At 32.4% G+C, this 26,511-nt stretch overlaps 4 protein-coding genes across 7 annotated transcripts; all 4 read left to right on the top strand.

Moving 5' to 3' along the window:
- Window positions 1–460: 460 nt before the first annotated feature.
- On the top strand, window positions 461–4,878 carry LOC101207677 (calcineurin B-like protein 1). 2 transcript variants are annotated; one of them, XM_004147194.3, is made up of 9 exons: window positions 461–854; window positions 1,542–1,682; window positions 1,948–2,030; window positions 2,497–2,556; window positions 2,809–2,917; window positions 3,009–3,061; window positions 3,495–3,575; window positions 4,183–4,295; window positions 4,411–4,878. In XM_004147194.3, exons 2-9 carry the CDS (start codon window positions 1,604–1,606, stop codon window positions 4,472–4,474), a joined length of 642 nt encoding a protein of 213 aa, XP_004147242.1. In that variant the 5' UTR covers window positions 461–854; window positions 1,542–1,603; the 3' UTR covers window positions 4,475–4,878. The 2 variants fall into 2 exon arrangements, with proteins under 2 accessions (XP_004147242.1, XP_031739254.1); XM_031883394.1 differs by having other exon boundaries at window positions 546–854; window positions 1,513–1,682.
- Window positions 4,879–7,004: 2,126 nt separating this feature from the next.
- On the top strand, window positions 7,005–10,625 carry LOC101207927 (coiled-coil domain-containing protein 97). Of its 2 annotated transcripts, XR_004214848.1 has the most exons (5): window positions 7,005–7,380; window positions 8,210–8,781; window positions 9,124–9,408; window positions 10,169–10,297; window positions 10,381–10,625. XR_004214848.1 is itself a non-coding variant. In XM_031881603.1 (4 exons), exons 1-3 carry the CDS (start codon window positions 7,194–7,196, stop codon window positions 9,394–9,396), a joined length of 1,032 nt encoding a protein of 343 aa, XP_031737463.1. In that variant the 5' UTR covers window positions 7,005–7,193; the 3' UTR covers window positions 9,397–9,408; window positions 10,169–10,625. The 2 variants fall into 2 exon arrangements, 1 of the variants encoding a protein (XP_031737463.1); XM_031881603.1 differs by having other exon boundaries at window positions 10,169–10,625.
- Window positions 10,626–14,777: 4,152 nt separating this feature from the next.
- LOC101208169 lies at window positions 14,778–18,508 on the top strand. The gene is made up of 3 exons (XM_004147196.3): window positions 14,778–15,894; window positions 16,584–16,842; window positions 17,830–18,508. The coding sequence occupies exons 1-3, from the start codon at window positions 15,062–15,064 to the stop codon at window positions 18,004–18,006; spliced, it is 1,269 nt and encodes a 422-aa protein (XP_004147244.1). The 5' UTR covers window positions 14,778–15,061; the 3' UTR covers window positions 18,007–18,508.
- Window positions 18,509–19,941: 1,433 nt separating this feature from the next.
- LOC101208413 (novel plant SNARE 11) lies at window positions 19,942–26,200 on the top strand. 2 transcript variants are annotated; one of them, XM_031882156.1, is made up of 9 exons: window positions 19,942–20,697; window positions 20,837–20,929; window positions 21,939–22,032; window positions 22,152–22,189; window positions 22,766–22,854; window positions 25,066–25,145; window positions 25,268–25,492; window positions 25,574–25,658; window positions 25,779–26,200. In XM_031882156.1, the coding sequence occupies exons 1-9, from the start codon at window positions 20,621–20,623 to the stop codon at window positions 25,784–25,786; spliced, it is 789 nt and encodes a 262-aa protein (XP_031738016.1). In that variant the 5' UTR covers window positions 19,942–20,620; the 3' UTR covers window positions 25,787–26,200. The 2 variants fall into 2 exon arrangements, with proteins under 2 accessions (XP_031738016.1, XP_031738015.1); XM_031882155.1 differs by having other exon boundaries at window positions 25,769–26,200.
- Window positions 26,201–26,511: the final 311 nt, after the last annotated feature.

Here is a 26,511-nt window from a genome sequence, read left to right as displayed (position 1 = left end):
CTTAGATTTGTTAATAATAATTAAGTTATTATGGCTAAGGTGAAAGCTAGTTAAGGTACAATTGCAATGTTATTGTATTTTTGCTCGTAGTAGATTGAATAGCGAGTCGGGATAGATTGATAAATATTTTGCTTTATAAAAGAAATTATACCTTTTCATAATTAAATTTTATATTTACGAATGTAGCCCGAGCTAGATAACCAAAATATTTTTAGGTGTGAGAATGAATGTATTTATTTTAATATTGAAAAGTAAAGGACAGAGAAGGAATTACAAATACAAAAGGGAGGACAAAAGTGGGAAAAAATCTTCTAAATATACTTATTATTATTGTTACTATTTATTAATTTTTGAGTACGTGTATAATAATGTATTAAATTGAGCATTATTAACGTTATTTTGAAGAATAATTAATTAATAGATAATTAGCTTAATCACACAATTAAGACTAAAGAAAGGAATATTCGGCGAAGGCCACGGTCACGGGCCTTGAGGTCTCTTTCAGTTTCCTTTTTAACTCAGCCATGAATTCCACTTTCTTCTTCTCTTTATAATCTTGTTTTTGCTTTGGCGCTTTCTCTCCCACTCACTCTAATCCAAATGGCACTTCCATCATCCTTCTTCTCATTTCCTCTGTTCCAAGAATCAACCAGAAATTTATAGCACAATCTAAATCTACCTGTTTCTCCTCCAATTTTCCGCTGTTTCCTCCATGCCTAAAACCCTTTCATAATCTCTATAAACCTCGATTCGATCACAACCCATTCCGTTTACTTCTTCTTCTTCTTCCTTACCCATTAACCGTCTTTTGATTTTCTCGAGTTTTTGGGATTTTCAGGCTGAATACTTTGCTGGTAAGTTGTGTTTTTTTCTTTCTTGTGGGATGTTCTTGCTTTGTCATTTGTGGGGTTTTTCCTCTGTTGGGTTTGGTTTGTGTGTTGTTTTTTTTTTATGTGGGTCACTGTGGTTTTGAGTGGAGAGATGTGGAATTTGATGGAATTCGTTGTTTTTTGATGGTTGGATTTGGTTTCTTTATGGGGTTTGACTTGATTTACTGATTTAGTTGTTGTTGCTGAAAAGATGTATGAGAATTGAAGGAAGGAAAGTAATGGAGGTTCAACTTTGGATCTCTTATTGTTTTGTATCTGACTTAGTCTTATGTTCATCTTTCACTTTCAATGCGAGACTTTTTGTTATTTTTCATGCACATTATATTGGTTTGTTGAGATTTGGATATCTTTTGCTGGACTTGTTCACAATTCCTTTAGTTAATTTGACCATTTTATGGTTCCTGCACTCTGCTTTTGTTAGGAAGTGAAGCTTCAACTCTGGACAAGTAGACCTTATATTTCATTCTGTATTGTCATTTCCCAGTCTTTGAGAATTGAAAACAAACAGTTTTATCTTCCTTCCCATTTGGAAGTTCGCTATTGCAGTTCATTTTTTTTTTCTTTTAAAGTTGTTGCTCATGTGCGTGGTCTGCTTGTGTCTGGATCTGTATTTGTTGTGAAGGTTAAGATGGTTTTAATAAAATATTGTAGTGAAGCAAAGGAGAAGCTGCTCTGCCGTTGCTTTGTAGTGCACCAGTTTTCGTCTGTAGTAAATGGGCTGTATTCAGTCTAAAGGAAGCAGACAATATCCTGGATATGAAGATCCTATATATCTTGCTTCACAGACGGCCTGTAAGTTGCTTTGTTTATTATCTCTGAGATCTAGCTGTCAGTATTTAATGAAGTTTTTTTGACCACACTCTTTTCGACCATTTATGTTGAATCATTTTTCTATGGCTCCAAATTATTGTATTTCAAAATTACTACTCCCACATGTTGCTACTTTGATTCTACCCTTGCCCGTCCTTTTCTAGCGATCAAGCTATGTTCTTATCTATCTGAATTTTTCTCATATATTATTCACATTGCTTCTTGTTTGTTTTATTTGGTACAACAGTTAGTGTCAGTGAAGTTGAAGCATTGTTTGAGCTGTACAAGAGCATCAGCAGTTCTGTGATTGACGATGGTTTAATAAATAAGGTAAAGTTGTTTGTTTCTGTTACGACTCACCGTTTTGATGTTGGTGCTATACATCTCTTCATGTGTGTGTTTTTGTTTATTTTGATCACAAAAGCTGTTTGAGCATTGTCTGGGAAAATAAATTCACAACTAGATTTAGGAGTTGGCAGCCAAACATTTTGCTAATTACCTGTGTTCCTCACTTCCTCTATGAATCTGACTGTGGGCTATTGCACAATTGAATAGCCTGTCTTTTCTCTTTTCTACCAATTAGAGACTGCATGACACATTCATCTGTATCACCAATTGATATGCATTCATGTTCTTGTTACGGCATAACTGCTGCTGCCTCATCTTTTGTGTACTATCTACATGTATATCATTGGGGATAGTGCTATTGATTTATGCTGCGTTAGTTGGTTCAGTCAAATGTAGTTTATTCTTTGCTATAAGTAACATGAAGATGTTCTGTGCAATGGTTATGCAGGAAGAATTTCAGCTTGCAATTTTCAAGAACAGAAAGAAGGAAAATCTGTTTGCAAACCGGGTAAAATATATACTATCAAAAGTGTCAGCTAGTCATTTCCATTGGGTTTGACATATTTACATCCAGAAAAAAAGTTATTCTAAATTGGAACATTGCGATGCAATTCATTTCTAGTAACATTTTGGGCGTTAATCAAAGTACTTCTTGTGTTCTTAATGACTCATGCTTCCATTTGATTGATATATATTCACATGCGTTTAAATTAACCTATATATATTGGCATACTTAAAGTTGCATCCTTCTTGCATGCAGCTCTTTGATCTATTTGATGTTCAGCAGAAAGGGTTCATTGATTTTGGTGATTTTGTTAGATCGTTGAATGTCTTTCATCCTAATGCTCCCCAGGAAGTCAAGATCGAATGTAAGTGCCTGGGATATGACTTAATGTAAAACATACCTTGCTTCACTTTTTTGATTGATATAGATGTGGCTGATGTCTGTATACTTTACAGTTTCGTTCAAGCTTTACGATTTGGATAACACTGGATTCATTGAGCGGCAAGAGGTATGCTTTCTTTGCCTTCTGGTTGAATTACATCAATATTGCCATGTAGCATTATAAATGTAGACAACTTTTCCTTCTCCATTCTGAATTACATGTATAAATAGTTAGGCTTTTCTTATAAAAAAGAATTATTAGTTAGGTTCAAGGATGAGAAAAAGTTTTCAATATGTCTCCATCCTTTTTATTTGAATAATTCAAAGTCCAGATCTTCCATAAAATATTTACTACTAGGTACACACTACTGCCAATTTGAGCCTAGCTTAATTAGTTAATACATATATCCTCGACCAAGAGGTCATAAATTCAAATCTCCCAACTATTATAAACTTGAGTGAGAGACGACACACAGTTAAATGAACAGCAATGCATTGCTTTTGTGGATAATTTTTCATGGTTAGTGCCAAAGAGCTTTCTGATTTATTGACTGTGGCAGGTGAAGCAAATGCTAATTGCTCTTCTCTGTGAATCTGAGATGAAGTTGGCTGATGAGACGATAGAGATAATCCTTGATAAGGTGAGTTACCTTAAAATTTCAGGATTACTACTAGTACTAGTTTTTTCTTTTTATTTATTTATTTATTTTAACTTTCCTGTAGTTTTCATGAACTTTTAACATATTTTGTCAAACAATTTTGGCTTCAATCTCTGAACCGAACTTAAGTGAATAATATTACCTTTAATAAGAAAGAATGAAATAGAGTTGAGGATTAGCCTCAATAGCTTCAATTGGTTCTAAGAGTGGACAATTGCAAACTACACTCCTATGATCTGTTTCTTTTACAGATGGTACCAACTGTGTTTTAGAAATGGATTCATACACCCTGTAGGGCCTGCACTCTACAAACTTCTGACAATAGTTGAAATGAATTTGTTAGTAGCAGAGTATTACCACAAATTTCCGTACGCTCTTTCCCCCAAAATACATGGCTATGATTTGCGAAGTATGCGAACTACAATGATGCAATATGCAAATCGTCATTTCGAAAAAGAATTTAGGTTGCCTCGTGTCGATGTTCCAGCCAGTAGAGCAACATTCAAGAACTCGATACCAAGTTTCGTGTCGCTGTCACCTTTATATCTCATGGAATAATATGTTTTTCTTTCTCAATATTTGTGGACAGACTTTCTTGGAAGCTGATGTGAACCAAGATGGGAAGATAGACAAGATTGAATGGCAAAACTTTGTTTCTAAGAATCCATCATTATTGAAAGTCATGACACTTCCATACTTAAGGTAAAGAAAAGGAAAAAAAAAAGGCATATGAATATAATATCTTTGCTTTCAAGTTTCAAGCATCCATCGTAGTAGTAGTACCCTTTCAAATTCTTGTTTTTTGCTTTTATGGCAGGGATATAACAACCACCTTCCCAAGTTTTGTGTTTAATTCTGAGGTGGATGAGATCGCCACATAAAAGTTCGATTAAGAAAGGTCAAGATTCTCGTTTTTCTTGGGAAATGATGATGGAAAGAACAGGAACAAGAAAAGAAGAAAAGAAGAAAAGAAGAAAAGAAAAAAAAAATGAACGGAATAGTATTGAAGTGTAGTTTGAGCAATATTGGTCTCTCTTTACACTATTGAATTGTAAATCTTCATTGAAAATTTTTTGTGGCTTTTTGCTTTAAGCTATCAAAAAAAGAAGGGAAGAAGTTTTAGAAAAATATGTACAAAAATGAGAAAGAAGTTATCAGCTTCATTTCCTCCCACCAAGTCTTCAAGACTCAAAAGATGATTTGTATATACGAAGCTTAGATCTAGGAAAAATGGAGTAGAGATAAATGTATGCATACTATACTAATTTCAATTTTTTTTCCCTCTTTTTCTAAACTATTTGATTGGAAGAGGCTTTTTAAAAGTTTGTTTTCAAATATAGCAAAATAAAAAAAATCTATTTAAAATATAGCAAAATTTGAAATTTCAATAAAAGAAATATAACCGACTTTTTATTAGAAATATAGAAGAAAATAAATTAAATCTTCTAGAGTGAATGAAATATTTAATAGAAAATTATGAAATATAGAATCAAAATTGGGAAATGGTGTTAATAAAGAAAGAACTAAATATTTTAAAACTTCCTAAATAATAGATAATCTATTTAATGATATTATTTCAAAAATATTAAAACTATTACATTAAAAACTCAAAAGGTAAAAAATGTTTTAAAAAATTTATTGTACTTAATTTTTATATTAAATTGGAAGATTTGTGAAATATAAGTTTATACAGAATATTAATTTCCAAAAGGGTTAACACTTGGCAAAAGTACTAAAAAGAATACATATAATTTATTGTCTTATATTGTTTTTTGTTTCCTATTTGAAAAATCAAATCATTGAGTTTGAGTTGAAAAAAAAAACTATAAAAAAAGTTGGGAGGAAACTTGAGCATGTGGATGTTGAAGAAAAAACTATGGGCTAAAAAGAAAAGAGAACATAGTCTACAAAAATGATTTATGGCCTTGCAATTAATGAGATTTAGCAAAGTCAATGCTCTTTATTTTTCAAAACTTGTAAAGTTGAATTTTATTTTTTAAAAAAACAAAACAATATTGACGGTGAGAACTATAAACTTTGACGTCTTAACTCCACGTGTACCATTTTCAACAACCAACTTCATCTTCGATAACCAATTTCAAAAATCATCTTTCAATTAACTCTAACGTCCTACGTATTGAACCAATGATACACTAAAATAATTTGTTTGATGAAAGTGTTCTTTAGTACAAAAATTGAAATTAATTAGTACAACATGGTGTTCAATAGCATTAGTTTTATATATATAAAAAAAGATGTCGTACGATTAGTGATAAATGCTCTAGTCAATATGAGACTTTGATCACATTCTTAATTTTAACATATATGGATAATAATAAAGTACAACCTACAATTTTATATAAGATGTCATAAAAATCTCTAAACTGCTCGATGGTCTACTTTATTTTTTTTAAGTATTATATTTAGTACACATTCGACTAATGTGAAAACATATTATAACTTTGTTGTTTGAACCATATATTTTTCAAGTGCAATAATTGCATGTAAAAAATTGTAAAATATGGTTGACATTTCACAATTTAATACCTCTAACATAATCACTCAATTTTATAATTAAATACAAAATTTTCTAACTCATATAGACTAATCAAAACTTTCTAACTTTCACATATTACAGACATATTCATTTAAGATTTCATAATTCAGCTCATGTACACATAACTTGCAAACTTATAGTAAATAATCAAATTTCTCCCAAAAGAATCCGTCTATTTACCATTTTAATTAAGTAAAAAATCGAAACAAACGATTGAATAAAATTAATAAATTGGATGATTATTTTAAATAAACTAGTTATTTTGCTATATATAAAACAACCCTTGCTTATTATGATTGTTGTGAAAATTGTAAAAATCATCCATGAACTACCCTGGTAATTATAATTATATCCTTAAATCGATCCCTCAAATTTATTGAAATTATCAGATTTACATATTATATAAATTGTACTAATTATATAAACTTTAACCATATAATTTTTATTATTTATGGCTTCAATTTTTTAAGTACTCGACATCTTCAAAGTTTGATTTTAACATTTTTAGAATTTATGAGTCTAATTATTAATATTAAAAATTTAAGAGTGTAATTTCAACCGTTTATGCCGTGTCCTTATTATTATCACGACGTTAGGTGAGTTAGCAAAATGTTAATGAAATAGACTAAAGTATATTCTTTTTAAAAAGTTGTCTGGACTAAAATAGACGTTTTAAAAATTTTATTATACCATTCATATTACTATCGAGCCCTTGAAAAGTAACAAAAAAAAATGTAATAAATCTGTCAATACATTTTCTAAATTGTGAAAGTAGCAAATTTAAAAGTCGATAAGTTAATAATTATTCGTCTTTTCAAACAATTTCCGTTTGTTATTATTGCTTGAATTAAAGGTGGAATGTAACTTCAATCGGTGCATGGGTACAGTAATCGACTTGCCAAACACGCTCACAACAAAAAATATTTTCATGGGACTCTATCTTCACGTGCTGCTCACGTGTTTAATCCTTTTGCTCGTCACCGACTGAGCCGGCCGAGGGTTTATTATTCACCGGGGAAGAGCGCGGCGGCGAGAGAACAAACATGGAGACGGCGGAAACAGCCGGTGCAAAAGGATTGAGTTGCGAAGCCATGGATTGCTTGTCGGAAAGGCTTTCGTTGCAGGAAGATCTTTACTTTCCTCGTGCTCTTCAATCCACTGCCTCGAATCCGTCTCAGCGCAAGGCCATTCTGCTCGACCTTCTTTCTCGCGATGTCGCCGTATTTCTTGGTTCTCTCTCTCTCTCTCTCTATAATTCTGTATTTTTTTTTGCAATTTCTGGCATGGATTTCTGTTGTATGTTGATTATTTCATCTGAAGTTATAAGATCCCTAGCTTACTTTATCGAATTGGAACAAAATAAAGGGAGATTTTGAAGGAGTAGATTTATGCTTGTTTTATATGGTAGAGTGTCAGAATTCTGAGTCGCATGGTTCCATTTAGCTCATAGTGTAATGGATGAAAAAATGACACTAGTTACATTAGAAGATTGAACTCCATTTGTTTTTTGAAAATTAAGTTATAAACTTACTTCCACTTTTTCTTTGTTTTGCTAAGAATTCAATTTTTGGTTGAGGAAGGATGAAAACAAAGGTAAGAAAATGCTGAGGAAACAAACAAGTAGAATTTTTTAGTATTGAATGTTTATCAAAGGAGACTCTGTAGAATGAAGCAGTGAATACCAAATTATAAAATAATAGTGGTTTTAATTTCTTTTCATGTGTTTGGGTGTTTTACAGTCGAGAGGAAGGAATAAATTTTGATGCATTAGTTCTTTTGTTATTTATGAAGCAATTTTCTTGTAGGTTTTTTGAATCATTTTTAAGCTTTGAAAACGAAAGAGTTCAGCATCTCCTTCATTTGCACACTTTTTGCTACTGGAAATGAGGGGGGAAAATAACTTTGGCTTTATTTGAATTATGGGAAACAAATGTCTTGAATTCATAACATATAGAAACTGATTTGGTAATTAGTTTGATTTTAATCCTTGAATGCTGCTTCTTTCTGTTCATTTTAAATATTCTAATGTTTGTTGCACCTCTAACTTCAATTGATGTAGAACGATATGGATCACAGTTGACATCCAATGAACTGCATGAGTTTGATGCTCTCAAGGACGATTACGAGATCAATTGGCATTTAAAGCACCTTCGGAGTATAAAGAACCCAACATCAGATGAATTACACACTAGGTCAGTTATTGTGAAAAATAGGAGACGGGCATATCTAAATAAATTGATATATGATGGTCAGTACTTTTCGGAGGATGCAATGAGGGAGAGAGAGCCTTTCTTGCATCATGAGTATGTAGGGAAGTTTCAAGATCCAAGTGGGAGAGGAATGGCAAGACCAGGGGAAAGGTGGTCAGAGACTCTGATGAGGAGATCAGAAGAAGCAATGTTGGTTGCTAAGATCAGAGGAGAGCAACGCAGGTTAGGTGTTGCTGAGAGGGACTTGGTAGGTAATAATGTAAATCAAGGGGAAGAGGAAGAGGAAGAGGAAGAAGAGGAAGAAGAGGAAGAAGAGGAAGAAGAAGAAGAAGAAGAAGAAGAAGCAGAGGAAGAGAAAGAGGAAGTGGGGGAGGACACGAAAGGTAATAATAAGCTTGCGAATGGAGCTGATTCCATGGAGGTAATTTTGTGTTATCTCTTTTGTCTCATCCTTTGATTTCCTTTACAAATAACTTTTTTTTTATTAGTTTGATTATTCTGGTTGGCTTGCTTAACTGGTTTTTAGATCAGTCTTATGATTTATTCTGCCTTGTTCATTATTCTTCTCCTTTTGCAATCTGAAGTCCTGCCTATTTAACCAATACCAGGCTTTTAATGCTTATAATTTTTTTTTGGATATTAATGTTTTATACATCTGATCATTGTGGATTGAACGAAATAACATATCTGAATGCATTATGCTTTGTGGAGATCACTTGTCCTCGATAATGAGTTGTTTGACATTTGATGCTTTCGCTTGTAGATAACAAGGGCCATGGATGATCAGCATGAAATGCCAGCAACAGAGAATAGTGAAGCTGCTGAGGGTGGGTCTAATCATGTAGCAACTTTATCTGAAGCAGATATGCAAGATCAGATGGATCAATTCACATATATCATGCATCAGAAATTTTTGTTGGGAGAAGACAACGAGCATTTAGATTACTCAAAAATAGACAATGATGAGACCTTGGACGATCACTGGATGAGGGAAGCCAATGATGATGCCGAGGAGAAATACTTCGATGAAGATTAGAGCGAACGAAAGGTGCAGTTCCTTTCATCTAATTGTAAAAAATTTATGTTAAATTGGTACCTGTATATCAGATGCTTTCTGGCCTTTTATATTTTATAACCTCTCAAACTTTCTAGTGTTTAAGCATGGAAATACATAGATAGTGACAAGTCTTTCTTCTTTAATCTGAGAGTAGAATTTGAATTCCTGTTAGACTGCTTTTAGAATGTGCTCAATTTAACTATTAGATGCCAAAGGACGGGTGTAAGTTCAAATAGGAGCACTCCTTATTTTGTCTTTAATCTTTCAAAAGACCTGTTTTTGTATTTGAATTTAGGGATCCTTTCCGTTTTCGTCAAAAAATGTTTAGGGTAGTACCTATTCAAAAACTAATTACTTTGTCCTTTTGCTGTTATACGGTTGCAAACTTTTTCAACAAATTGAAAATATGAATTCAAGTATGTGATAGTTTGGTTTTGACATGTATTGAGTGAGCGAATATTTGAGTGTAGAGATTTTAGAAGTATAAAGGTTAAAATAAAAACTGGATTACTTTTTGAAAGTTGAAATTAGAAGACATTTTGAAAGTACAAAGACTAAAATAAAACTTGTAGAATCCTCGTCACGGGTAGACAAGTTGAGTGATGCATTTTCTAGTTTCTACTAATGTACTCATTTATCTTGCCAAATACTAAATACTGGAAAATTCTATATGAGTCTTTCAATTGTGACTTCTTTTACATGTCAGAATTAACATTTATGCTAATCTTTTGTTTTATTTTTATTACAACAGTTAGTTCTTATTCAGATCAGGGAACTGGAGAAACATAAGAAGAAATGCGATTACGAACAAGTTTACTATGATCTGTGATGAGATGATGAATGCCACTGAAAGACTCCAGTGAACGATATCATAACTCTGGTAAGATTCAGAAATGGTTACTTTAACGGCATGGAGTTTGGCATTAGCGTTTTGCAGTTTCATTGGCTTTTTGTTTCTCACAGAAGAAAGAAAGTTGGCGAAATGGATAGAGAAAACGTTCTAATGAAATCGATAGGGAGAAATTGGGTTGCTTGGTATTGGCATATGGCTCAACTGAAATCTCGTAGTTCTGTTCATGTTCTTTATGGAATGTGTGAATAGTGATTGTGATCATTATTGGCCTTCTAACTCTCAATCTGTTCATGAACAATGTTGTATAAAAAGTGATTTTTTTTTTCTATTATATTACATGATAGTTATCAAATTACATTCTTATCTTAAATTGAAACCATAGTATATGTTTTAACATGTTTTTTTTTAAAAAAAAACTTTTGGTTATAGTTTGAATACTTCAAAAAATCAAAATAACCATTATTATCAAAATTATGGGTGACCAAAATAAAATAAACTTCATATGATAATTTTCTATTACGTTTGTCACATGCTCTTGTTTGATAAACTTCACTATCGCTTAAATCTCTCACCAAACTAATTCCCTCAAGCATGCTTACATTTTCGTAACCTACTTTTGTCCAAAAGAAAAATGATTTGAAATCATGTGGATGATTAATCGATGGAACTCTAAAGAATGTGACTAATAAACCGAATCATACAAGGCTAAGTCGGCATACCTAAGAAAAAAAATAATAAGTGTAAAATTGAAGCAATGTTCTACAACCATAAAAATAATGAATGTTACTATTTATGATGTAAATGTAACAAAAAGAAGTTTACTCCAAATTTGACTTTGGAACTTTGGTTATGTGATTTTTGTTTCCATGTCCATAAGATCAACATAACATTGTATTTGCAAAAGATTTGGACTAAGCAGTGGTTTTTTTCCCTTTCATTTCATTATTTTTTTTTAAAAAAATATAATTTGATATTTGAAATTTGAAAGTGATTTTAAAATAGTAAAATTTATTTTTGTCACGTTTCAAATCATTTCCAAACCTGTTTTAACTTTTTCTTTTAAATCAAATACATCACGAATGACCACTTTTTTAGTTTTTGAAAATCGTATTTATTTTTTTTCGGTAAATTTTATATTTTGTGAATGAAATATTCCTACTCTTACCTAAATTTCGAAACAAAAATATTTAAAAAAAATAGAATTTAGCTTAAAATTTGAAAATATTAATATAAATTAATTAATGAAATGTTATGGAGATGTTTTGGTATTAGTAATAGATATCAATAAACTTTCCACTATCAATCCAATAATCTTTTAGCCCAACAAACATATATACGAAAATCATATTTCTTTCTCAAGAGATAAAATTTTTCGACTTGTCACTTAGCTAAGTTAGTTTATATGACAAATCAATCAATGTAATCGATAAGACCAAAGCAAACAAGTAACCTCCCTCCTAAGCTTCCAGAGACATGAAAATACAGGGAAGTAGAAAGGAAAAAAAGTTGATATATAGATGTCATCAACATTATTGTTGTTGATATTATAATGTAATGTGTCAAATCAAAATGATAAGAAAAGGAAGAAAAAAGAATGATGAACTAAATGGAAATTTTAAAATAAAAAGAAAGAATAAAATTTAATGTTGGGATAATGGGATAAGGAGAAAGAAGTGGAGATGACAAGGACAATAGATTGTGGAACAAACTTGGCCATTAGAACACACAAATTGGATAAGAATTAGCCTTTCAAATTCTTTTCTTTTTTTTTTTTCATAACACAAATTCCATCTTTTTGGTGCTTTTTCTTTTTCTTTTTTTAAATATCTTATTAAAAAGTAATACAATAAATAGAGAAGGAAAAAAAAGTGATCTCAATCTTTCACAATCTTTCCTTATAAAGTGATGGATACAATCTCCCAATTTTAGTATAAACAATTTAGAATGATGAATGGAATTGATTAATTAAAAGTGTTGTTATATTCATCTCTTTATTATTGTTCATATTCTTTTTAAATAATATTTGAATTCCTAGTTTTTCTAAAAATATTATTTTAAATTAGGGGTAGAAAGTAGATAAAAAAAACATAGAAAGTCAAAGAATTAGGATTTAGGGTTTTTGTTTTTCGATTTTGAGTTATGAAATTATTATTAGGGGTAAACAAACTCTCGTGTTAGTTGAAGGAAGGAAAAAGATCTACGGTGTATAAGTGAATACAATTATTTTTATTTGTTCGATAACTTTTTTATTTAAAAACCAAAACCATAAAATTTATAATTAACAATTTCTTAAAGTGATGTTATAAGTCAAATACAAAGATGAGATGTTATTATGCAAAGGACAAAATATTAAATCATTCAATAAGCATAATTGTTTACGGTTAATTTACATACAAAGATGTATAAAGAAAAAAGTCCATAAAGTCACCATTGTTTTTCATAAATTATAGATTTGTTCTCGTTGGTTTTGAATCTTCCGAGACGAATATCGAATTCTTGTGCATCTTCTTCATCTTATCACTTATCTTTCTTTATATTCTTACTTTTTCTTATTTGTGATTTATTTGTTTCTTCTTCCAAAATTTCTCATTTTTTTGTTTCACTATACAATCATGTATCAAAATCTAAACGGAGAGTCGTCTATTCCAGATAGATAGAGATAGATCATTATCTATTCTAGATATATAGAAATAGATGATCTATCTCGGATAGATTAGTGATAAATCTAAACGATTGTTTACCAATATCTAAATGATCGTTTACCAATATCTAAACGATAAGTCGCTGTCCCAAATAGACAGAAACAGACCATTATCATTATCTATCTTAGATAGATAAGTTATAAATTCAAACGATCGTGTACCAATATATAGACGATCTTGTAGACTATATTATACAATCGTTTAAATTAAAATATTTTTGTAGTTGATTAATCGCGATATTTTTTTGTTATTTCACGTTGTAAGCTTGAGTTTTTTCATTTTTCAAAATTATTCTAAAATGCGTAAATATTTTTACATTTTGTTATATTTCTTTAAAAAAACTCTATTATTTATAGTTGATTTGAGCAGTTATATTGTCCAAATAATTTAGAGTCAATAAGTAGAATAACCAAACTTAAGCAGTAGTACTTGATAAATGACAAACAATATCAATTTAGATCATCTATTATGATTTCATTTGAAAATTGTCTTTGAACTGATTCTAACCGCCTACTTCATTAATTAGGTATTTGAAAAACTATGCACGAATATAAAAATTGAATGTATGAGCGATTTACAAATGTAATCTTTTATAGAACGTCGATTAAATTGATTCACTTGTAACAACTTAGAAATTTAACTGAAACAAGTATATTTTATTGTACATTCATTTTTAACATAGAACTTTCTAAGAAAGTGTTAATCTATATACTTATAAATACTAACCTTTAAATTGTTCTAATTATTAGTTAAAAATTTTAACTCGATGCAATGACTCGGATCTCGAGATGTAAATTAATATTTTAAATAATAAGATAACGTTAACATCTATTATAATAGACGTAGAGCAACCAACTACCTCATCTCAAATTTAGTTTATAGTTTAGAGGGCCATATACACAAAAAAGTATTAGGTTTATTACAATCATGAAAAAGAAAGAATTGTAATCTTTCACTTTTCTTTTTCTTTTTATAATTTCATCATTGACTTTTATTTTTCTAATTTAAGGGAAAAAAAAAGTGTAAACACTTTTTTTTCATACAATTTTAGTTTTTTTTTTCAGTACATTTTAAATTTAATTCTTTATTATCAATCTATTGTTAATTTTCTAAACATTTCATTTAAAATTTTTTGTCAAAAACTAAATTTATGATTTATAAATAGATTAAAATTAAATAATTAAAAATACATACACTATAGTGATGTGACAAATTAAACGAATTTGACCTAAATGATATTTTAACTAAAAATAACATATGTTTTACCTTTTTATGTGTTTTAATTCGAGGTTTTGGATTCTTTTTGTGAGCAAAGTGTGTAGTTATTAGTAATAAAGTAATAATTTAACTTTGAATTGCATTTTAGAGCCCGTCTATACATGTGAGTGACTACATAAAAAAGTGGAGGAATTTGAATCGAGAAAATTTTAATTCTTAACTTATTCCGATAACAATTGAGCTAAAATATTAGGTTGAAAATATCATTAACATATTTAACATGTTTTTAAGTAGAAAAAATGTAAAACAAATTCTATAGAAATTTTAGTTTAGTGCTCTAATAAACACAACATTAAATTTGTTAAACACAAATAAAAATGAAAATTTAATTACTAAAAACATTGATTGATAATTTCATAATTTAAAATCCGATTTGCTATACGAAAATTTAAAAGTTAAGAAGTATTAAAGTTGGAATTATAATTTTTTTTTAAAAAATAATAATAATAAACCAAAAAGGGAAATGGCATTTTCAGTAAATACAAAAGATGTCACTGTTCTTACATCATCTGGTTTCGTCTTCTTGCTTTCTCGCAGATACAAAATCAGCGATACCATTTCATACAAAGATCGCTAAGCTTTTGCAGTTTTTTGGCAATGTCAGTCCCATAGAATTAACCAACGAAAGAACAAGACATACCCAACAAAACCCAGAGCTTTTGATCCTAAACCCCCCCCACAAGAAGATTATTCCCTTCTTCAATCATTGAAACCAACAAATTCCAACCCAAGATTTCGTCTGTGTGAATTTCTCTTCCGAATTCGGCTTTCTGGGTTTGTTCATGAAGAACCCATTTCGATTTTTTCATCAATGGCGGTTTCTAAGCTTTTCCCTGAGTTCTACGAAGGGTTTTCTATGACCCAATCCACTTCTCTGTTATCTCGATTTCCGTCTGTCATGTCATCACCTTCTTCTTTTTCTTTCCCTTTTGCAACTAAATCACTGGCTTTTCAAATCTTTCGCCATTTTCGTTGTCGCGAGTTACTTCGAGTTCACTCGCGATTACTTATCATCCTCTCTTTGCCTTTTATTTACTTCTTTCTTTCGAACCCTCGTCGTTCTGTTGTTTTCAAGTTGTTTGTTCTACTTTTCTTTTCCATCGCTGTTTTGGTATTCCTCAATCTTGCTGTCCCTCGTCTTCCTTCTCCGATTCGTTTGTTTCTTGTTCGATCATCCCCAATTAGCACTTTCTCATCTTCTGCTGCAACGAAGGCTGTTTCCAATGTTCGTTGGTCAATTGGATCGAAACCCAAATCGGAGAAACGGTTGATGTCGGGTTCTTGGGTCAGAGTTTACAGTAATGGGGATGTTTACGAGGGGGAATTTCATAAAGGGAGGTGCTCAGGTAGTGGGGTTTATCACTATCATATGAGTGGAAGGTATGAAGGCGATTGGATTGATGAGAAGTATGATGGATATGGAGTAGAAACATGGGCTAAAGGGCGTAGGTACCGTGGTCAGTACAGACAAGGATTGAGGAATGGGATTGGGATTTATAGATTCTACACCGGGGATGTCTATGCTGGGGAGTGGTCTAATGGCCAGTGCCATGGCTGTGGAGTTCATACTTGCCAAGATGGGAGCCGCTATGTGGGGGAGTTTAAGTGGGGCGTTAAACATGGACTGGGTCACTACCATTTTAGGTATGTTTTTTGTGGTTCTGAATCTTGAGAATCATTTCGTGGTATGTTTTTGTTGGAAGTTTTGTGTCTATTCCGTTTGTGATCTTGTTGGTTATGCCTGTTTTTCTTATTTGATGATGGGATGTTAGAGTGGGTAGTGTTGATATCATTATCAAATTGTTTCTAGCTTGTTATTGATGAGTCTTATGACTTGATTTTGCTTTGTTTTATTTTCCTTGTTAGCTTAGTTAGTCAAATACATTCAAATGGAACTTATTAGGAAACTATAGTCGACCTTTTCAAGTTAAGAAGTAATCATAACTTCTCCTTTGATTGTGCACTTTCACTAGTCGTAATTTGAATCCATTTCTTTCCTTCAAAAGGCAAGCTCGTGTTTTATTATAATTATTATTTTCATGATGAGTTATCTCTCTTCTCTAGTTTGAAAAAATGGTATTTGGAATTGCCGAGATGAGATCGATAATAATGTGCAGTTATGGATGGTGGATTTGTCTCTTGAATAGATGAGCCTTATGCTATGCTTATTATTAAGAAGACTTGTCTATTCTATCGAGTTTGAAGATGGTGAATGGAAGTGGCGTACTGTTAACAGATTCTATTTGAGTTTCCTTCAGTGGTTTATGCATCTGATATACAAGAAATTTGAATTTACAAAGGGTTGATGAATGTTATAATATCTCACAATACAGAAACGGAGACACATATGCAGGAGAGTATTTTGCAGACAAGATGCATGGTTTTGGAGTTTATTGGTTTGGCAATGGACATCTTTATGAGGGAGCTTGGCACGAAGGAAATAGGCAAGGACTTGGTGTGTACACTTTTAGGAATGGAGAGACACAATCTGGTCACTGGCAAAATGGGGTTCTTGATGTTCCCAGCCTTGAAACCAGCCATCCAGGATCTTCTTATGCTGTCAGCCACGCTAAAGTTCTCGCTGCGGTTCAGGTAAAATTTTTATTGTTTGTTTTAGTGAATAATATTGGAACCTAAAATTTCTGATTGAACGCACTTCTATTGTTTTTGTTTAAGAGAAATTACAAGGGGAAAGGAGAATTTGAGAGGCTCCTTACCTCTCTAATGTGCTCCCCTATATAAAACGCACTCAATTTGTCAAATAATGCCACACAGTAACTAACATGGATCCCATATATAAAAAAGTGATTCATTCTGCTTCTCGATCATTCGTCCCTAGCGTATAAGAGCCCGACCTCAAGGCTGATCAAGTTCATTATTTTCTTGGGATTTTATAGGAGTCTGAATTGTAATTCAACCTTTCTATAAGTGGAACTTTTGTTTTATCAATTTTTACACCGTCACATCAAATATTACTGTACAGCACAAGCTCTTCCTTAGATTGTTTCCTTGCTCCGGACGAGCCATTCACTTTTAATGGAATATCTGTCTTCCTCTCTCTCTCTCTCTCTCTCTCTCTCTCTCTCTCTCTCTCTCTATTTGACCCTTTTGTGGCTGTGATAATCTGTATAGGTGTATAAACATGCACGTGCACTAACATATTAGTACTTTTTCCCCACATGAGTGGAGCTTATGATGTGTTTGCTCCAGCAGTTCATTGCTGATAGCTTTGGAACTTGGTCAAAACCCAGTAGGGTTTGGAAGTAGTAAGCCTCAAATGTGGCGTAGATTCAAAGTTTATGCTACTCTTTTTAACAAACTGAAGCCAGTAACACGATTTATCTTTTGACATTCTGATGACACTTCAATAATTAGGACGACCTTACTTGAACAGCAGGATATGTTCTACAGATTGTACATCTATGTCCTTGAGTTCTAAGGAACACTTTAATGATTAGATATAGGTACAATTAAAGAGAACATGATTTTTAATAGTGATCTTGTTCCTTCCTTTCAAACTTCCTAGTAACTTATGTATTTTTACCAATCATATTAACCTGAGTGTCATCACTGGAGCAGGAAGCAAGAAGAGCCGCAGAGAAAGCGTTCGATGCAGGAAGAGTGGACGAAAGAGTTAACAAAGCTGTAACTGCTGCAAACAAAGCAGCAAACGCAGCAAGAGTTGCAGCTGTCAAGGCTGTCCAAAAACAAATGGATCAAGAGACCAGCACCAACCCACCAATCTTACTGGTCTGATTGTAAACATTCCGTAGTTAGTACTCATTATCTGTGGACGACCTTTTCAGCATGAGGTTTTTCCAAAAGGGGAAGAAACACAAGAAATGCTGTTAAATGGAAGTTCATTTTTGTTCAAAATTCTTTACTCTCCCATGAGTTTTTTTTTACAATTGAAAGGTACCTGCCTGGAACCTGCTTGCACAGGCGTGCATAACGGATGGCCGATTGAGGAGCAGATGGGTTTATTTCCTGCTCTCTCTCACTTTAAATGTAGCAAGTATTGTATATAGAATGAGTTCAACCAATAACGAAAAGACCGCTAGAGTTGAGCTTTGATATTAGTGTTACACTTGTGCTTTTGTTTTTTCTTTTTTTTTTTGTAAGTAATGGTATGTATAGCAGAGCAGCAGTAGGTCGAAAGGATGGAATTATCCTGCCAATGTTGTGTTGTTGTATAGTGAAAATCAGCCTCGGCTCTTAGAGCTTTATGCCTTCTTTCACTCTCTCATGGTTCTTTGAAGATTTCATTCTCTTGCTACCTTGAACTCCTCTAGTAGTTAAAAGAGAGTTCAAATGAGATGATTGAAACAATACAACTACTCTTAGTTTAGAAGTATAATTGAAAATATTTGTTTGTTTGGATTACTATCATTACAACAGCGACACATTTTCTTTTCAACTAAGAAAAATGTCAATGAAACGATAGTATGGAATAGATTCTCAAATTCTTTAGAAGCTTTTGGTTAAGTAAATCAAATTTGTCAATCGGGTTTAAGGTTTCTGCCTTTTTCTCTTTAATTAGTTGTGTGTTTTTTTTTCTTTTGGTTTATTTCCTCTTCACTCAGATGTGAAAATAACATTGTAATATATTACAATGGTGAAGAAAATGTATGTTGTGTATTGAGTACAAATTAAAGGATAAAACACTTGTTACAAAGTCGATAGTCATATTCATGTTTATTAGCTTTTCTCATTAACTTTATTATTTTTAATAACATTCTAAAAGCTTATTTTTTCCAACAATCTTTCATTTTCAATTTAATGGGAATAAATGGGGTAGGTGGCCACTTTAATTTTTCTTAAAGGTAATTTGATCTTAAATCATCAATTTTATTTGTTCACTATTGACACAGTTGGCTTTATAAAGTCAAATTGGAAGAAATTTGCTTTCAAAACTTACAATAGTTTTTCCTAATAAAAGAAAAAAATTATAACTTCAGTTTTTGAAACATTAGAAGAAAAAAAAAAAGCTAACTTTTTACATAAGAGTAAATGGCCACATGCATTTGAAGGGAGTGAGAGCCTCGCCCCACTAAACAAGTTGACATATTTCAAACTATCCCTCGTTATTGTTTTTGTATATATTTTTTTTGTTGTTGCGTTAAATAATGAATAGAAAGAGTAGGTGTTACGATGACATCTTTTAAAAATAAATGAAACAAATATACATGGTTTATTAACGGTGTATTGGCTACATCAATGGGTAGAGAGAACAGATATTATTAGAGAGAATGTTTTCAGAATATAATGCGACATCATTAGGTTAGAGGATTTGTATATGTACTACTCCAACCCTTAGTGTTGAATTCGTAAATGACTACATATGCATTTTTTATAATATTTGAGGCATAATAAAAGATATTGTCAATATAAGATTTTAACTTAACTTACATTTATATGTTATGAAGATAATATAAGATTTTAACTTAACTTACATTTATATGTTATGAAGATAAGAAGTATCGAGTTGAGATCTTTAAATTTAGGAAGCGGGTGGAGGAAGGAGTTACTTAGTGGGATTGATTTATGATTTGTGAGCCTCCAACCAAACAAAACAACTATTTTCCATTTTCCAATTAGTTATTGGCCCAAAATTAAGGGACCCAAAAACAAATTTCAAATTTTATTTATTTTTCCTTAAAAAATATATAAAAAAATTGAAACTTCATCGCCTCTGTTTCTTGAGAGCCAAAAACCCCCCTCTCCCCTTCGCTTTCTTCTTCCCCTTCCCCTCTGTAAACCCAACAAAATAAAAGAGAAAAAAAAAAGAAACCCCATTTTGTATTATTCAATTCTAGATCTTAGGAAAAAAAAAATACCAATCAAAACCAAGTATTTCTGTACAATACATTGGAGGTTTCTGTGTAAATCACGAGGTGGAGCTGTTTTTTTTTTTTTTTTTTTTTTTTGTGTTTCATTTTAAGGGGAAGAATCTGAAAGGAATTGGTTGTTGGGTTTTTTTTTTTCTTAGATCGCCATTTTGACCTGCATTGTTCAGATCTCTCTGAATTCGGGTTTCATTTTTTCTTCTTCTGGGTTTGTCTGTAGTTGGTTTGTTTTTGGATCTGTTGGCTGATGTTTCGAAGTCTTGGCCTCGTTTTTTCAATTGGGTTTTCGCGAGAGATGATGAATATGTGAGATGGTGATGATGATCTGATTGATTTTGTTTGTGATTTTTGGCTCGCATTGGGATTTGTTTGTTGACATTGATTAATTGGATTCTGAGAATTTTGGGAGGTGGGAGCTTAAGATCTTGAAGAATTTTTGAAGATTTTAGCTTACTTGTAATGTGCCTTAATATCTGAGAGGACAAGAATCGTGTGTTTTGTTTATTGGAAGTTTGAATTTGAAGATGGATACATTATCTTCAATCAGCGAGGAACTTGCAGATATCGAGGGACAAATCAATGATATCTTCCGAGCTTTGTCGTAAGGATTTTTTTGGTTTTTCTTTATTTTTTCCCCCTCAATGCACCAATAATGGGCTGGAACTTTGGTTAACATTGTTCGAGAGCTTGTTTTATGAGCTTAAACCTCTAATTTGACCTTGTTTTTGTTATACTTACAGAAATGGATTTCAGAAGCTGGAGAAAATTAAGGATTCAAATAGGCGGAGTAGACAATTGGAAGAGTTGACAGATAAGATGCGAGAATGTAAGAGGTATATTACATCTCATTCTCTCTTTGTACTCTACTTTTCTTGGTGTCTTCTGGACTTTCTTCCAATAATTCAAGTTCTATCAGAAGGTGTTTCTGAAGTTTAACCTCTCCATCTCTTTTGTGCTGTGATTGTATGAAGGAAATGCCTTAAACGATTTTTCGCCCGAGCCTTGCCTTTAGACAAGGGGCAACCCCAAACTATTGGCTTTGGAATGTTTTCCTGATTTGGATCGTGAGAGGTTTATGCCTCTTAAGCTGAGACTTGTTTAGCTCCGTGATAACTAGAGGAACTATATATAAATCTCAATTTCCTAAAAGATGTAAAGTTTCCTTGTATATGGAAAATGCTAATATATTATGAGTTGTATAATTACACCTTTAAGTTTTACTACTTTTACTACCTAGGTTTTGATTAACATGGATAACAAAATATTTTAAAAATAAGTGGACTTTATTAGTCATAATAATGATGATGTCAAGAACGAACTTTTGTAATGTTTATTTAAGAAAGTGACAATGAATAGGTACGATGTCTAAATATGTATATATACTTTTTGTACATTCACACCATTATGTTTAATAATTCCTGATCACACATATTTATGATTGTTTGTGTGTGCACGCACACACATTAAATTACTGATTCTATCTCAAGTATTACACCTCGCTTGTTTGAGAGGAAACCTATTGAATTTGTACTTGAAATCATTGTTCTTTTTCTATGTTCTATTCTACTCTAACCCTCGGTATACGGCAATGAAATACATATATTTTCTTAGTTAATCCTCCTTGGGCGTTCTTGGATGGAGAACATTGGGCAGTCTTCATTTCATTCTTGTATCTTGAAGTTTCTGGACTTAGTCAACAATATGCTATTAAACTATTAACTTGTATCTTTCATTCATGTTTAATTAAAATTCTTTTTAATCTTGATGATGGTGGGTTATCATTAAAGATATTGTTCCTTTGTCTTGTTCTTGGTAAACACTTTTTGTTTGTTTCTTTTACAGGCTTATTAAAGATTTTGACAGAGAAGTCAAAGATTTAGAAGGAGGGAACAACGCTAACACTAACAAAATGCTGAGTGAGAAAAAGCAGTCTATGGTGAGATAGAAACTTTGAATATTTTGTAAAGGAATTTCTTTTATTATTTCAGAAATGTTCCTTCTTATTTCTGCTGTGATAGTTCATAGTTATTAAATATTCTGTATCTTCTTGCGCAGATCAAAGAGTTGAACTCATATGTTGCCCTTAAAAAGCAGTAAGATTCAATATCTATTTTTAACTCTGTTATTTGATACCTTTGTTAGTGAAAACTAGTTCTATGAATTTGCATTTCTCCAAAATGTGTCCAGAACTGTCGTGTGTTTCTGAGTCTCGTACTTCCTTAGCATTAATATAATTTTTCATTTTCACTTGACTTGCTGAATATCTCTGTTCTTCTCCTTGTCTAATCAGTGATTTTCTTTTGTTCTCCTTGAATGAGTTAAAACAAATGTATTTGGTTGCTTGTAAGAACTTATTTTCTTATTTTGACTCAGGTTCCTTTCCCTTTCCCTTACCCCACTTAATACAGTTGAAAAGCATTTGATTGACTCAGGAACTTATGTAAAGAATAAACACATTTTACTTAGTTGGAAATCCTTTCTTTATTGTCTTTTTGTGGGTTGGTTTTTCATATGCCTTTGTGTCTTCTCATTATTCTCAAATGAAACAGTTGTTTCTATATATATATATATAAAAAAAAAACAAATATCATAACATGTCAATATTGACATCTTTGTTCATGGATGAAATCATTTATAATCAACAATGGTTGTTGTTAATGATGATGCAGACATGCAAGCACTCTTGACAACAAGCGAATCGATCTCTTTGATGGACCTGGTGAAAGTTATGGGGAAGAAAATGTGTTGCTAGCTTCAAGTAAGCATATTTTGTTTTTGTTATTCATTTAGTTCATGATCGAAGCCACTTCTGAACATTGTTGCTGTAATATATGCTTGAAATACTATAATGAGCAAAAAACTGAATATTTTGGTTAACTGTTAGCTGGTTTCAGCATAGGTTGCAAAATTTTAAACAGATATGATGTCTACTGTAATAGCAACATATAATTTAAACAAAAAGAAAGAAAGAAAGAAAGAAGTTGCAATAACACAACATTACTGCTAGAGACCCCTTTTAGTGATTTTGCAATAACACAAATATGATATATATGGCACAAGGACCTCCTATCATTTCATTTGTGATGGTCTCAATTGGAGAGGCTCTAGAGACCCCTTTTATTGAAATAGAGATCACATAAGCTGTTTTTGATTGGTGCCTCAAGTCCCCTGTCCGAGGTATGACTGGAGAGTTTTATACAAAACCGTGGAACATTTGAAATCTGATTTAGTAAGGGTGTTTCAAGATTTTTTTAAAAACGGGATCATTAATAGAAGATGCAACAAAACTTATGTTAGTCTCATTCCCAAAAAGAAAGAGGTTGTTCGTGTTAGTGACTTCATACCCATAAGCCTCACAACCTCCCTGTGTAAGGTCATTCCTAAGGTGCTTGCGATGAGACTTGAAAAGATCATTCTCTCTGTAATTAGCAATACTCAATTGGCTTTCATGGAGGGGAGGCAAATTCTAGATGCAATTTTGATAGCTTTGGAGGCTATCAATGATTGATCTTTTAAAGGCAGGAAAGGTGTTCTTCTGAAGCTTGACCTTCAGAAAGCCTATGACAAGGTGGGTTGGTCCTTTCTTGATATGGCTATGAAGCTTAAAGGCTTTGGTAAAAGATGGAGGAGATGGATTTGGGGCTACTTATCAACGAATAATTTCTCGATCATTGTCAATGGCAGGTCAAAGGGAATGATATTTGCCAAACGGGGCATTCGTCAGGGAGATCTGCTTGCCCCTTTTCTCTTTACAATTGTGGGAGACGCCCTTAGCTGTGTTATTCATTGCTGTAATGAGAAGAGGACCACTAAAGGTTTCCATTTCGAAAATCTGCCTTATAGGTTGGTCTACTAAAGACCTGAATAGAGGAAGGTCTTATAGGTTATGGGCTGACATTTTGAAACATAAGGAGGTGTTCTTTAGTTTCTCGGCCTTTTTGTTGGGAGATGAAACAAAAATCAGATTTTGGAAGGATGGTTGGTGTGAGGCTCAATCCCTTTCGGAAAAGTTTCTTGATTTGTTCTCCATTTTGCTAAGTAAGGATGCTTTCGTGGCCGACTCCTGGTGTAATGTTAGTCACTCTTGGAATCTGGGTTTTTGAAGAAATATGTTAGATACTGAATTTGACAATGTGGCCACCATTTTGGAAACTCTCCATTTGTGGGCCCCAACGGATGATCATGATGGTCTTTACTGGAATCTTAATGCTGCTGGTAATTTCATTATGAAGTTTACCTTTCTTAAATTAACCAAAAGATCCCCCGCCATCGCCTTACTTTTGGTTCGTTACGTCTAGAAGACTAAGATCCCCAAAAAGGTGAAGTTCTTCTTATGGTCGCTCGCCTATTGAAGTCTTTCTTAATACTCATGAGAAGCTTATAAAAAAATTTCAGTACACTGCACTCAGTCCTTTGATGTGCTACCTTTGTTTCAATGACAAGGACACCTTGGACCACTTATTTTTGCATTGTGTCTTTACTATGAAAGCTTGGAATATGTTGTTCAGAATCTTTAATATGGAGTTTTGCCTTCCTATTAAGGTTGATAGTTGGAGGCTTGAAGGGCTCAATAGCTAAGGTTTTAGTTCGAAGGGTAACATTTTGTGGAGATGTGCTACCTGTTCCCTTTTGTTGTGTATTTGGAATGAGAAGAATAGCAGAATTTTTTAAGACAACTATAATTCTTCTGATTTTTTTAAACAGTGTTTCAAAACACAACTTCTTGGTGGAGTATGAACTACACCAAACACTTTTGTAACTATAGCCTTTCTATGATTTTCAACAGTTGAAAGACCCTTATTTTTTAGTTTTTCTCGGGGGGCCCTCTTGTCTCTTGCCCTTAGGTTGTTCTCTTTTGTTCTTTGAATATATCTATTTCTTATAAAAAAAAATAACAAAATATTACTGCTGATGTGAACAAGATAGTATAAGAAAATTACTAATATATTGGCTTTTAATGTTATTGCAGATATGACAAATCAACAATTGATTGATAATGGAAACAGGATGATGGATGAAACTGATGAAGCAATTGAGAGGTCTAAAAAGGTTGGTTTGTCTTTGGAAGATCTAATTTCTGCATTCTTTCTATCGAGTTTCAAATGAGCAAAACTGTTCACTTGTTAACCTTCGAAATAAAATGATATGCGGTGGTTCTATGTGTGCGATAGGTAGTTCAAGAAACGGTGAATGTAGGAACGGAGACAGCTGCAGCTCTGAAGGCGCAGACCGATCAAATGAGCAGGATCGTGAACGAGCTTGACTCCATACATTTCTCATTGAAGAAAGCATCCAAACTGGTGAAGGAATTAGGAAGACAAGTTGCAACTGATAAGTGTATAATGGCCCTTCTCTTCATCATTGTTATTGGTGTCATTGCCATTATCATTGTCAAGGTACCTACCATTTCCTCATTCTTCTTTCTCTCTCTCTATATTTAGCTGAACATTTTCTGGTTCTGTCTTCCTTCTCCTTAGTTGGTGAATCCAAATAACAAGGACATTCGGGACATTCCGGGGCTGGCACCACCTGTTCAGAGTCGAAAACTGCTATGGAATTCTGGTTAGAAACCTGAGTTACGAGAAAGAATCATAATCCATATCCTGAAACTCACTCACTCACTCTTCTTGGAATGCTGTGCTTAATTAGCTAGCTATGTGAAATTCTTCTAGCCTTTTGTAGCTTTGTGAGATAATAAGCTCTGATGGGCTGAATGAAGGAAGGAAAGGAAAGGGGCTTTGCTGACTTCATTCAAACATATAATATTGGCAAAAGGAGGGGGACAGCTTAGCCAGGTTCTTTCATATACCTATATCCAAGTTCAAGATTGTTACCCTATTACTTTAAAGCTACAAATTATATTCATTCTCATTGTGTCCTGTCCTGTCTTCGAGATTTTATTGATATATATATCTATGGTTCTGTCTTGTATAATGTAACATTACAATTACTCATATTCTATTGTTTTGCATTTATGTTTAGGGAGTCATTGTTATTTACAGGTTAAAATATGGTATCGGTCACTGTACTCAAAGTTTGTATGTGTACTTTTAAAGTTAATTTTTATTGAAATTGGTTAAATAATGATCGTGTAATCTCATCAATATATATTTTCAAGTTTATAAAGGTATGTTGTGTTTCTTTTTCCACAATTTATAAAGAAAGGTTAATAGAACAATATACTATCTTCACTAAATTTTAAGATTGATTGAAAGTATACACTAAACTTGAACATTTGTAAATAGATATGAATCAAGCTGGTATTTGGTCATTTTGGGATGTATCAGTATTCCTGAACATGCTTACATTTGGAAGTATACAACGTGACCAATTCTCTTAACTCCATAATATTGCACAAAAATGTATATTAAAGAGTGATAGTTGCCAAGGCCGTGCCACATATGTGCAAAATAAA

This window comes from Cucumis sativus, chromosome 3 (assembly GCF_000004075.3).
Source record: "Cucumis sativus cultivar 9930 chromosome 3, Cucumber_9930_V3, whole genome shotgun sequence".
Taxonomy (NCBI): Eukaryota; Viridiplantae; Streptophyta; class Magnoliopsida; order Cucurbitales; family Cucurbitaceae; genus Cucumis; species Cucumis sativus.
This window is presented reverse-complemented; position numbering and strand designations above follow the sequence as displayed.

Coding starts and splice junctions, on each gene's coding strand:
- LOC101207677 (XM_004147194.3), top strand. CDS start 1,604: ATGGGCTGTATTCAGTCTAAAGGAAGCAGACAATATCCTGGATATGAA. Junction 1,683..1,947: donor TCTTGCTTCACAGACGGCCT/GTAAGTTGCTTT, acceptor TTGGTACAACAG/TTAGTGTCAGTGAAGTTGAA. Junction 3,576..4,182: donor TAGAGATAATCCTTGATAAG/GTGAGTTACCTT, acceptor ATTTGTGGACAG/ACTTTCTTGGAAGCTGATGT.
- LOC101207927 (XM_031881603.1), top strand. CDS start 7,194: ATGGAGACGGCGGAAACAGCCGGTGCAAAAGGATTGAGTTGCGAAGCC. Junction 7,381..8,209: donor CGATGTCGCCGTATTTCTTG/GTTCTCTCTCTC, acceptor CAATTGATGTAG/AACGATATGGATCACAGTTG. Junction 8,782..9,123: donor ATGGAGCTGATTCCATGGAG/GTAATTTTGTGT, acceptor TTTCGCTTGTAG/ATAACAAGGGCCATGGATGA.
- LOC101208169 (XM_004147196.3), top strand. CDS start 15,062: ATGGCGGTTTCTAAGCTTTTCCCTGAGTTCTACGAAGGGTTTTCTATG. Junction 15,895..16,583: donor CTGGGTCACTACCATTTTAG/GTATGTTTTTTG, acceptor CTCACAATACAG/AAACGGAGACACATATGCAG. Junction 16,843..17,829: donor AAGTTCTCGCTGCGGTTCAG/GTAAAATTTTTA, acceptor TCACTGGAGCAG/GAAGCAAGAAGAGCCGCAGA.
- LOC101208413 (XM_031882155.1), top strand. CDS start 20,621: ATGGATACATTATCTTCAATCAGCGAGGAACTTGCAGATATCGAGGGA. Junction 22,033..22,151: donor GTGAGAAAAAGCAGTCTATG/GTGAGATAGAAA, acceptor CTTCTTGCGCAG/ATCAAAGAGTTGAACTCATA. Junction 25,659..25,768: donor AAAACTGCTATGGAATTCTG/GTTAGAAACCTG, acceptor AAATTCTTCTAG/CCTTTTGTAGCTTTGTGAGA.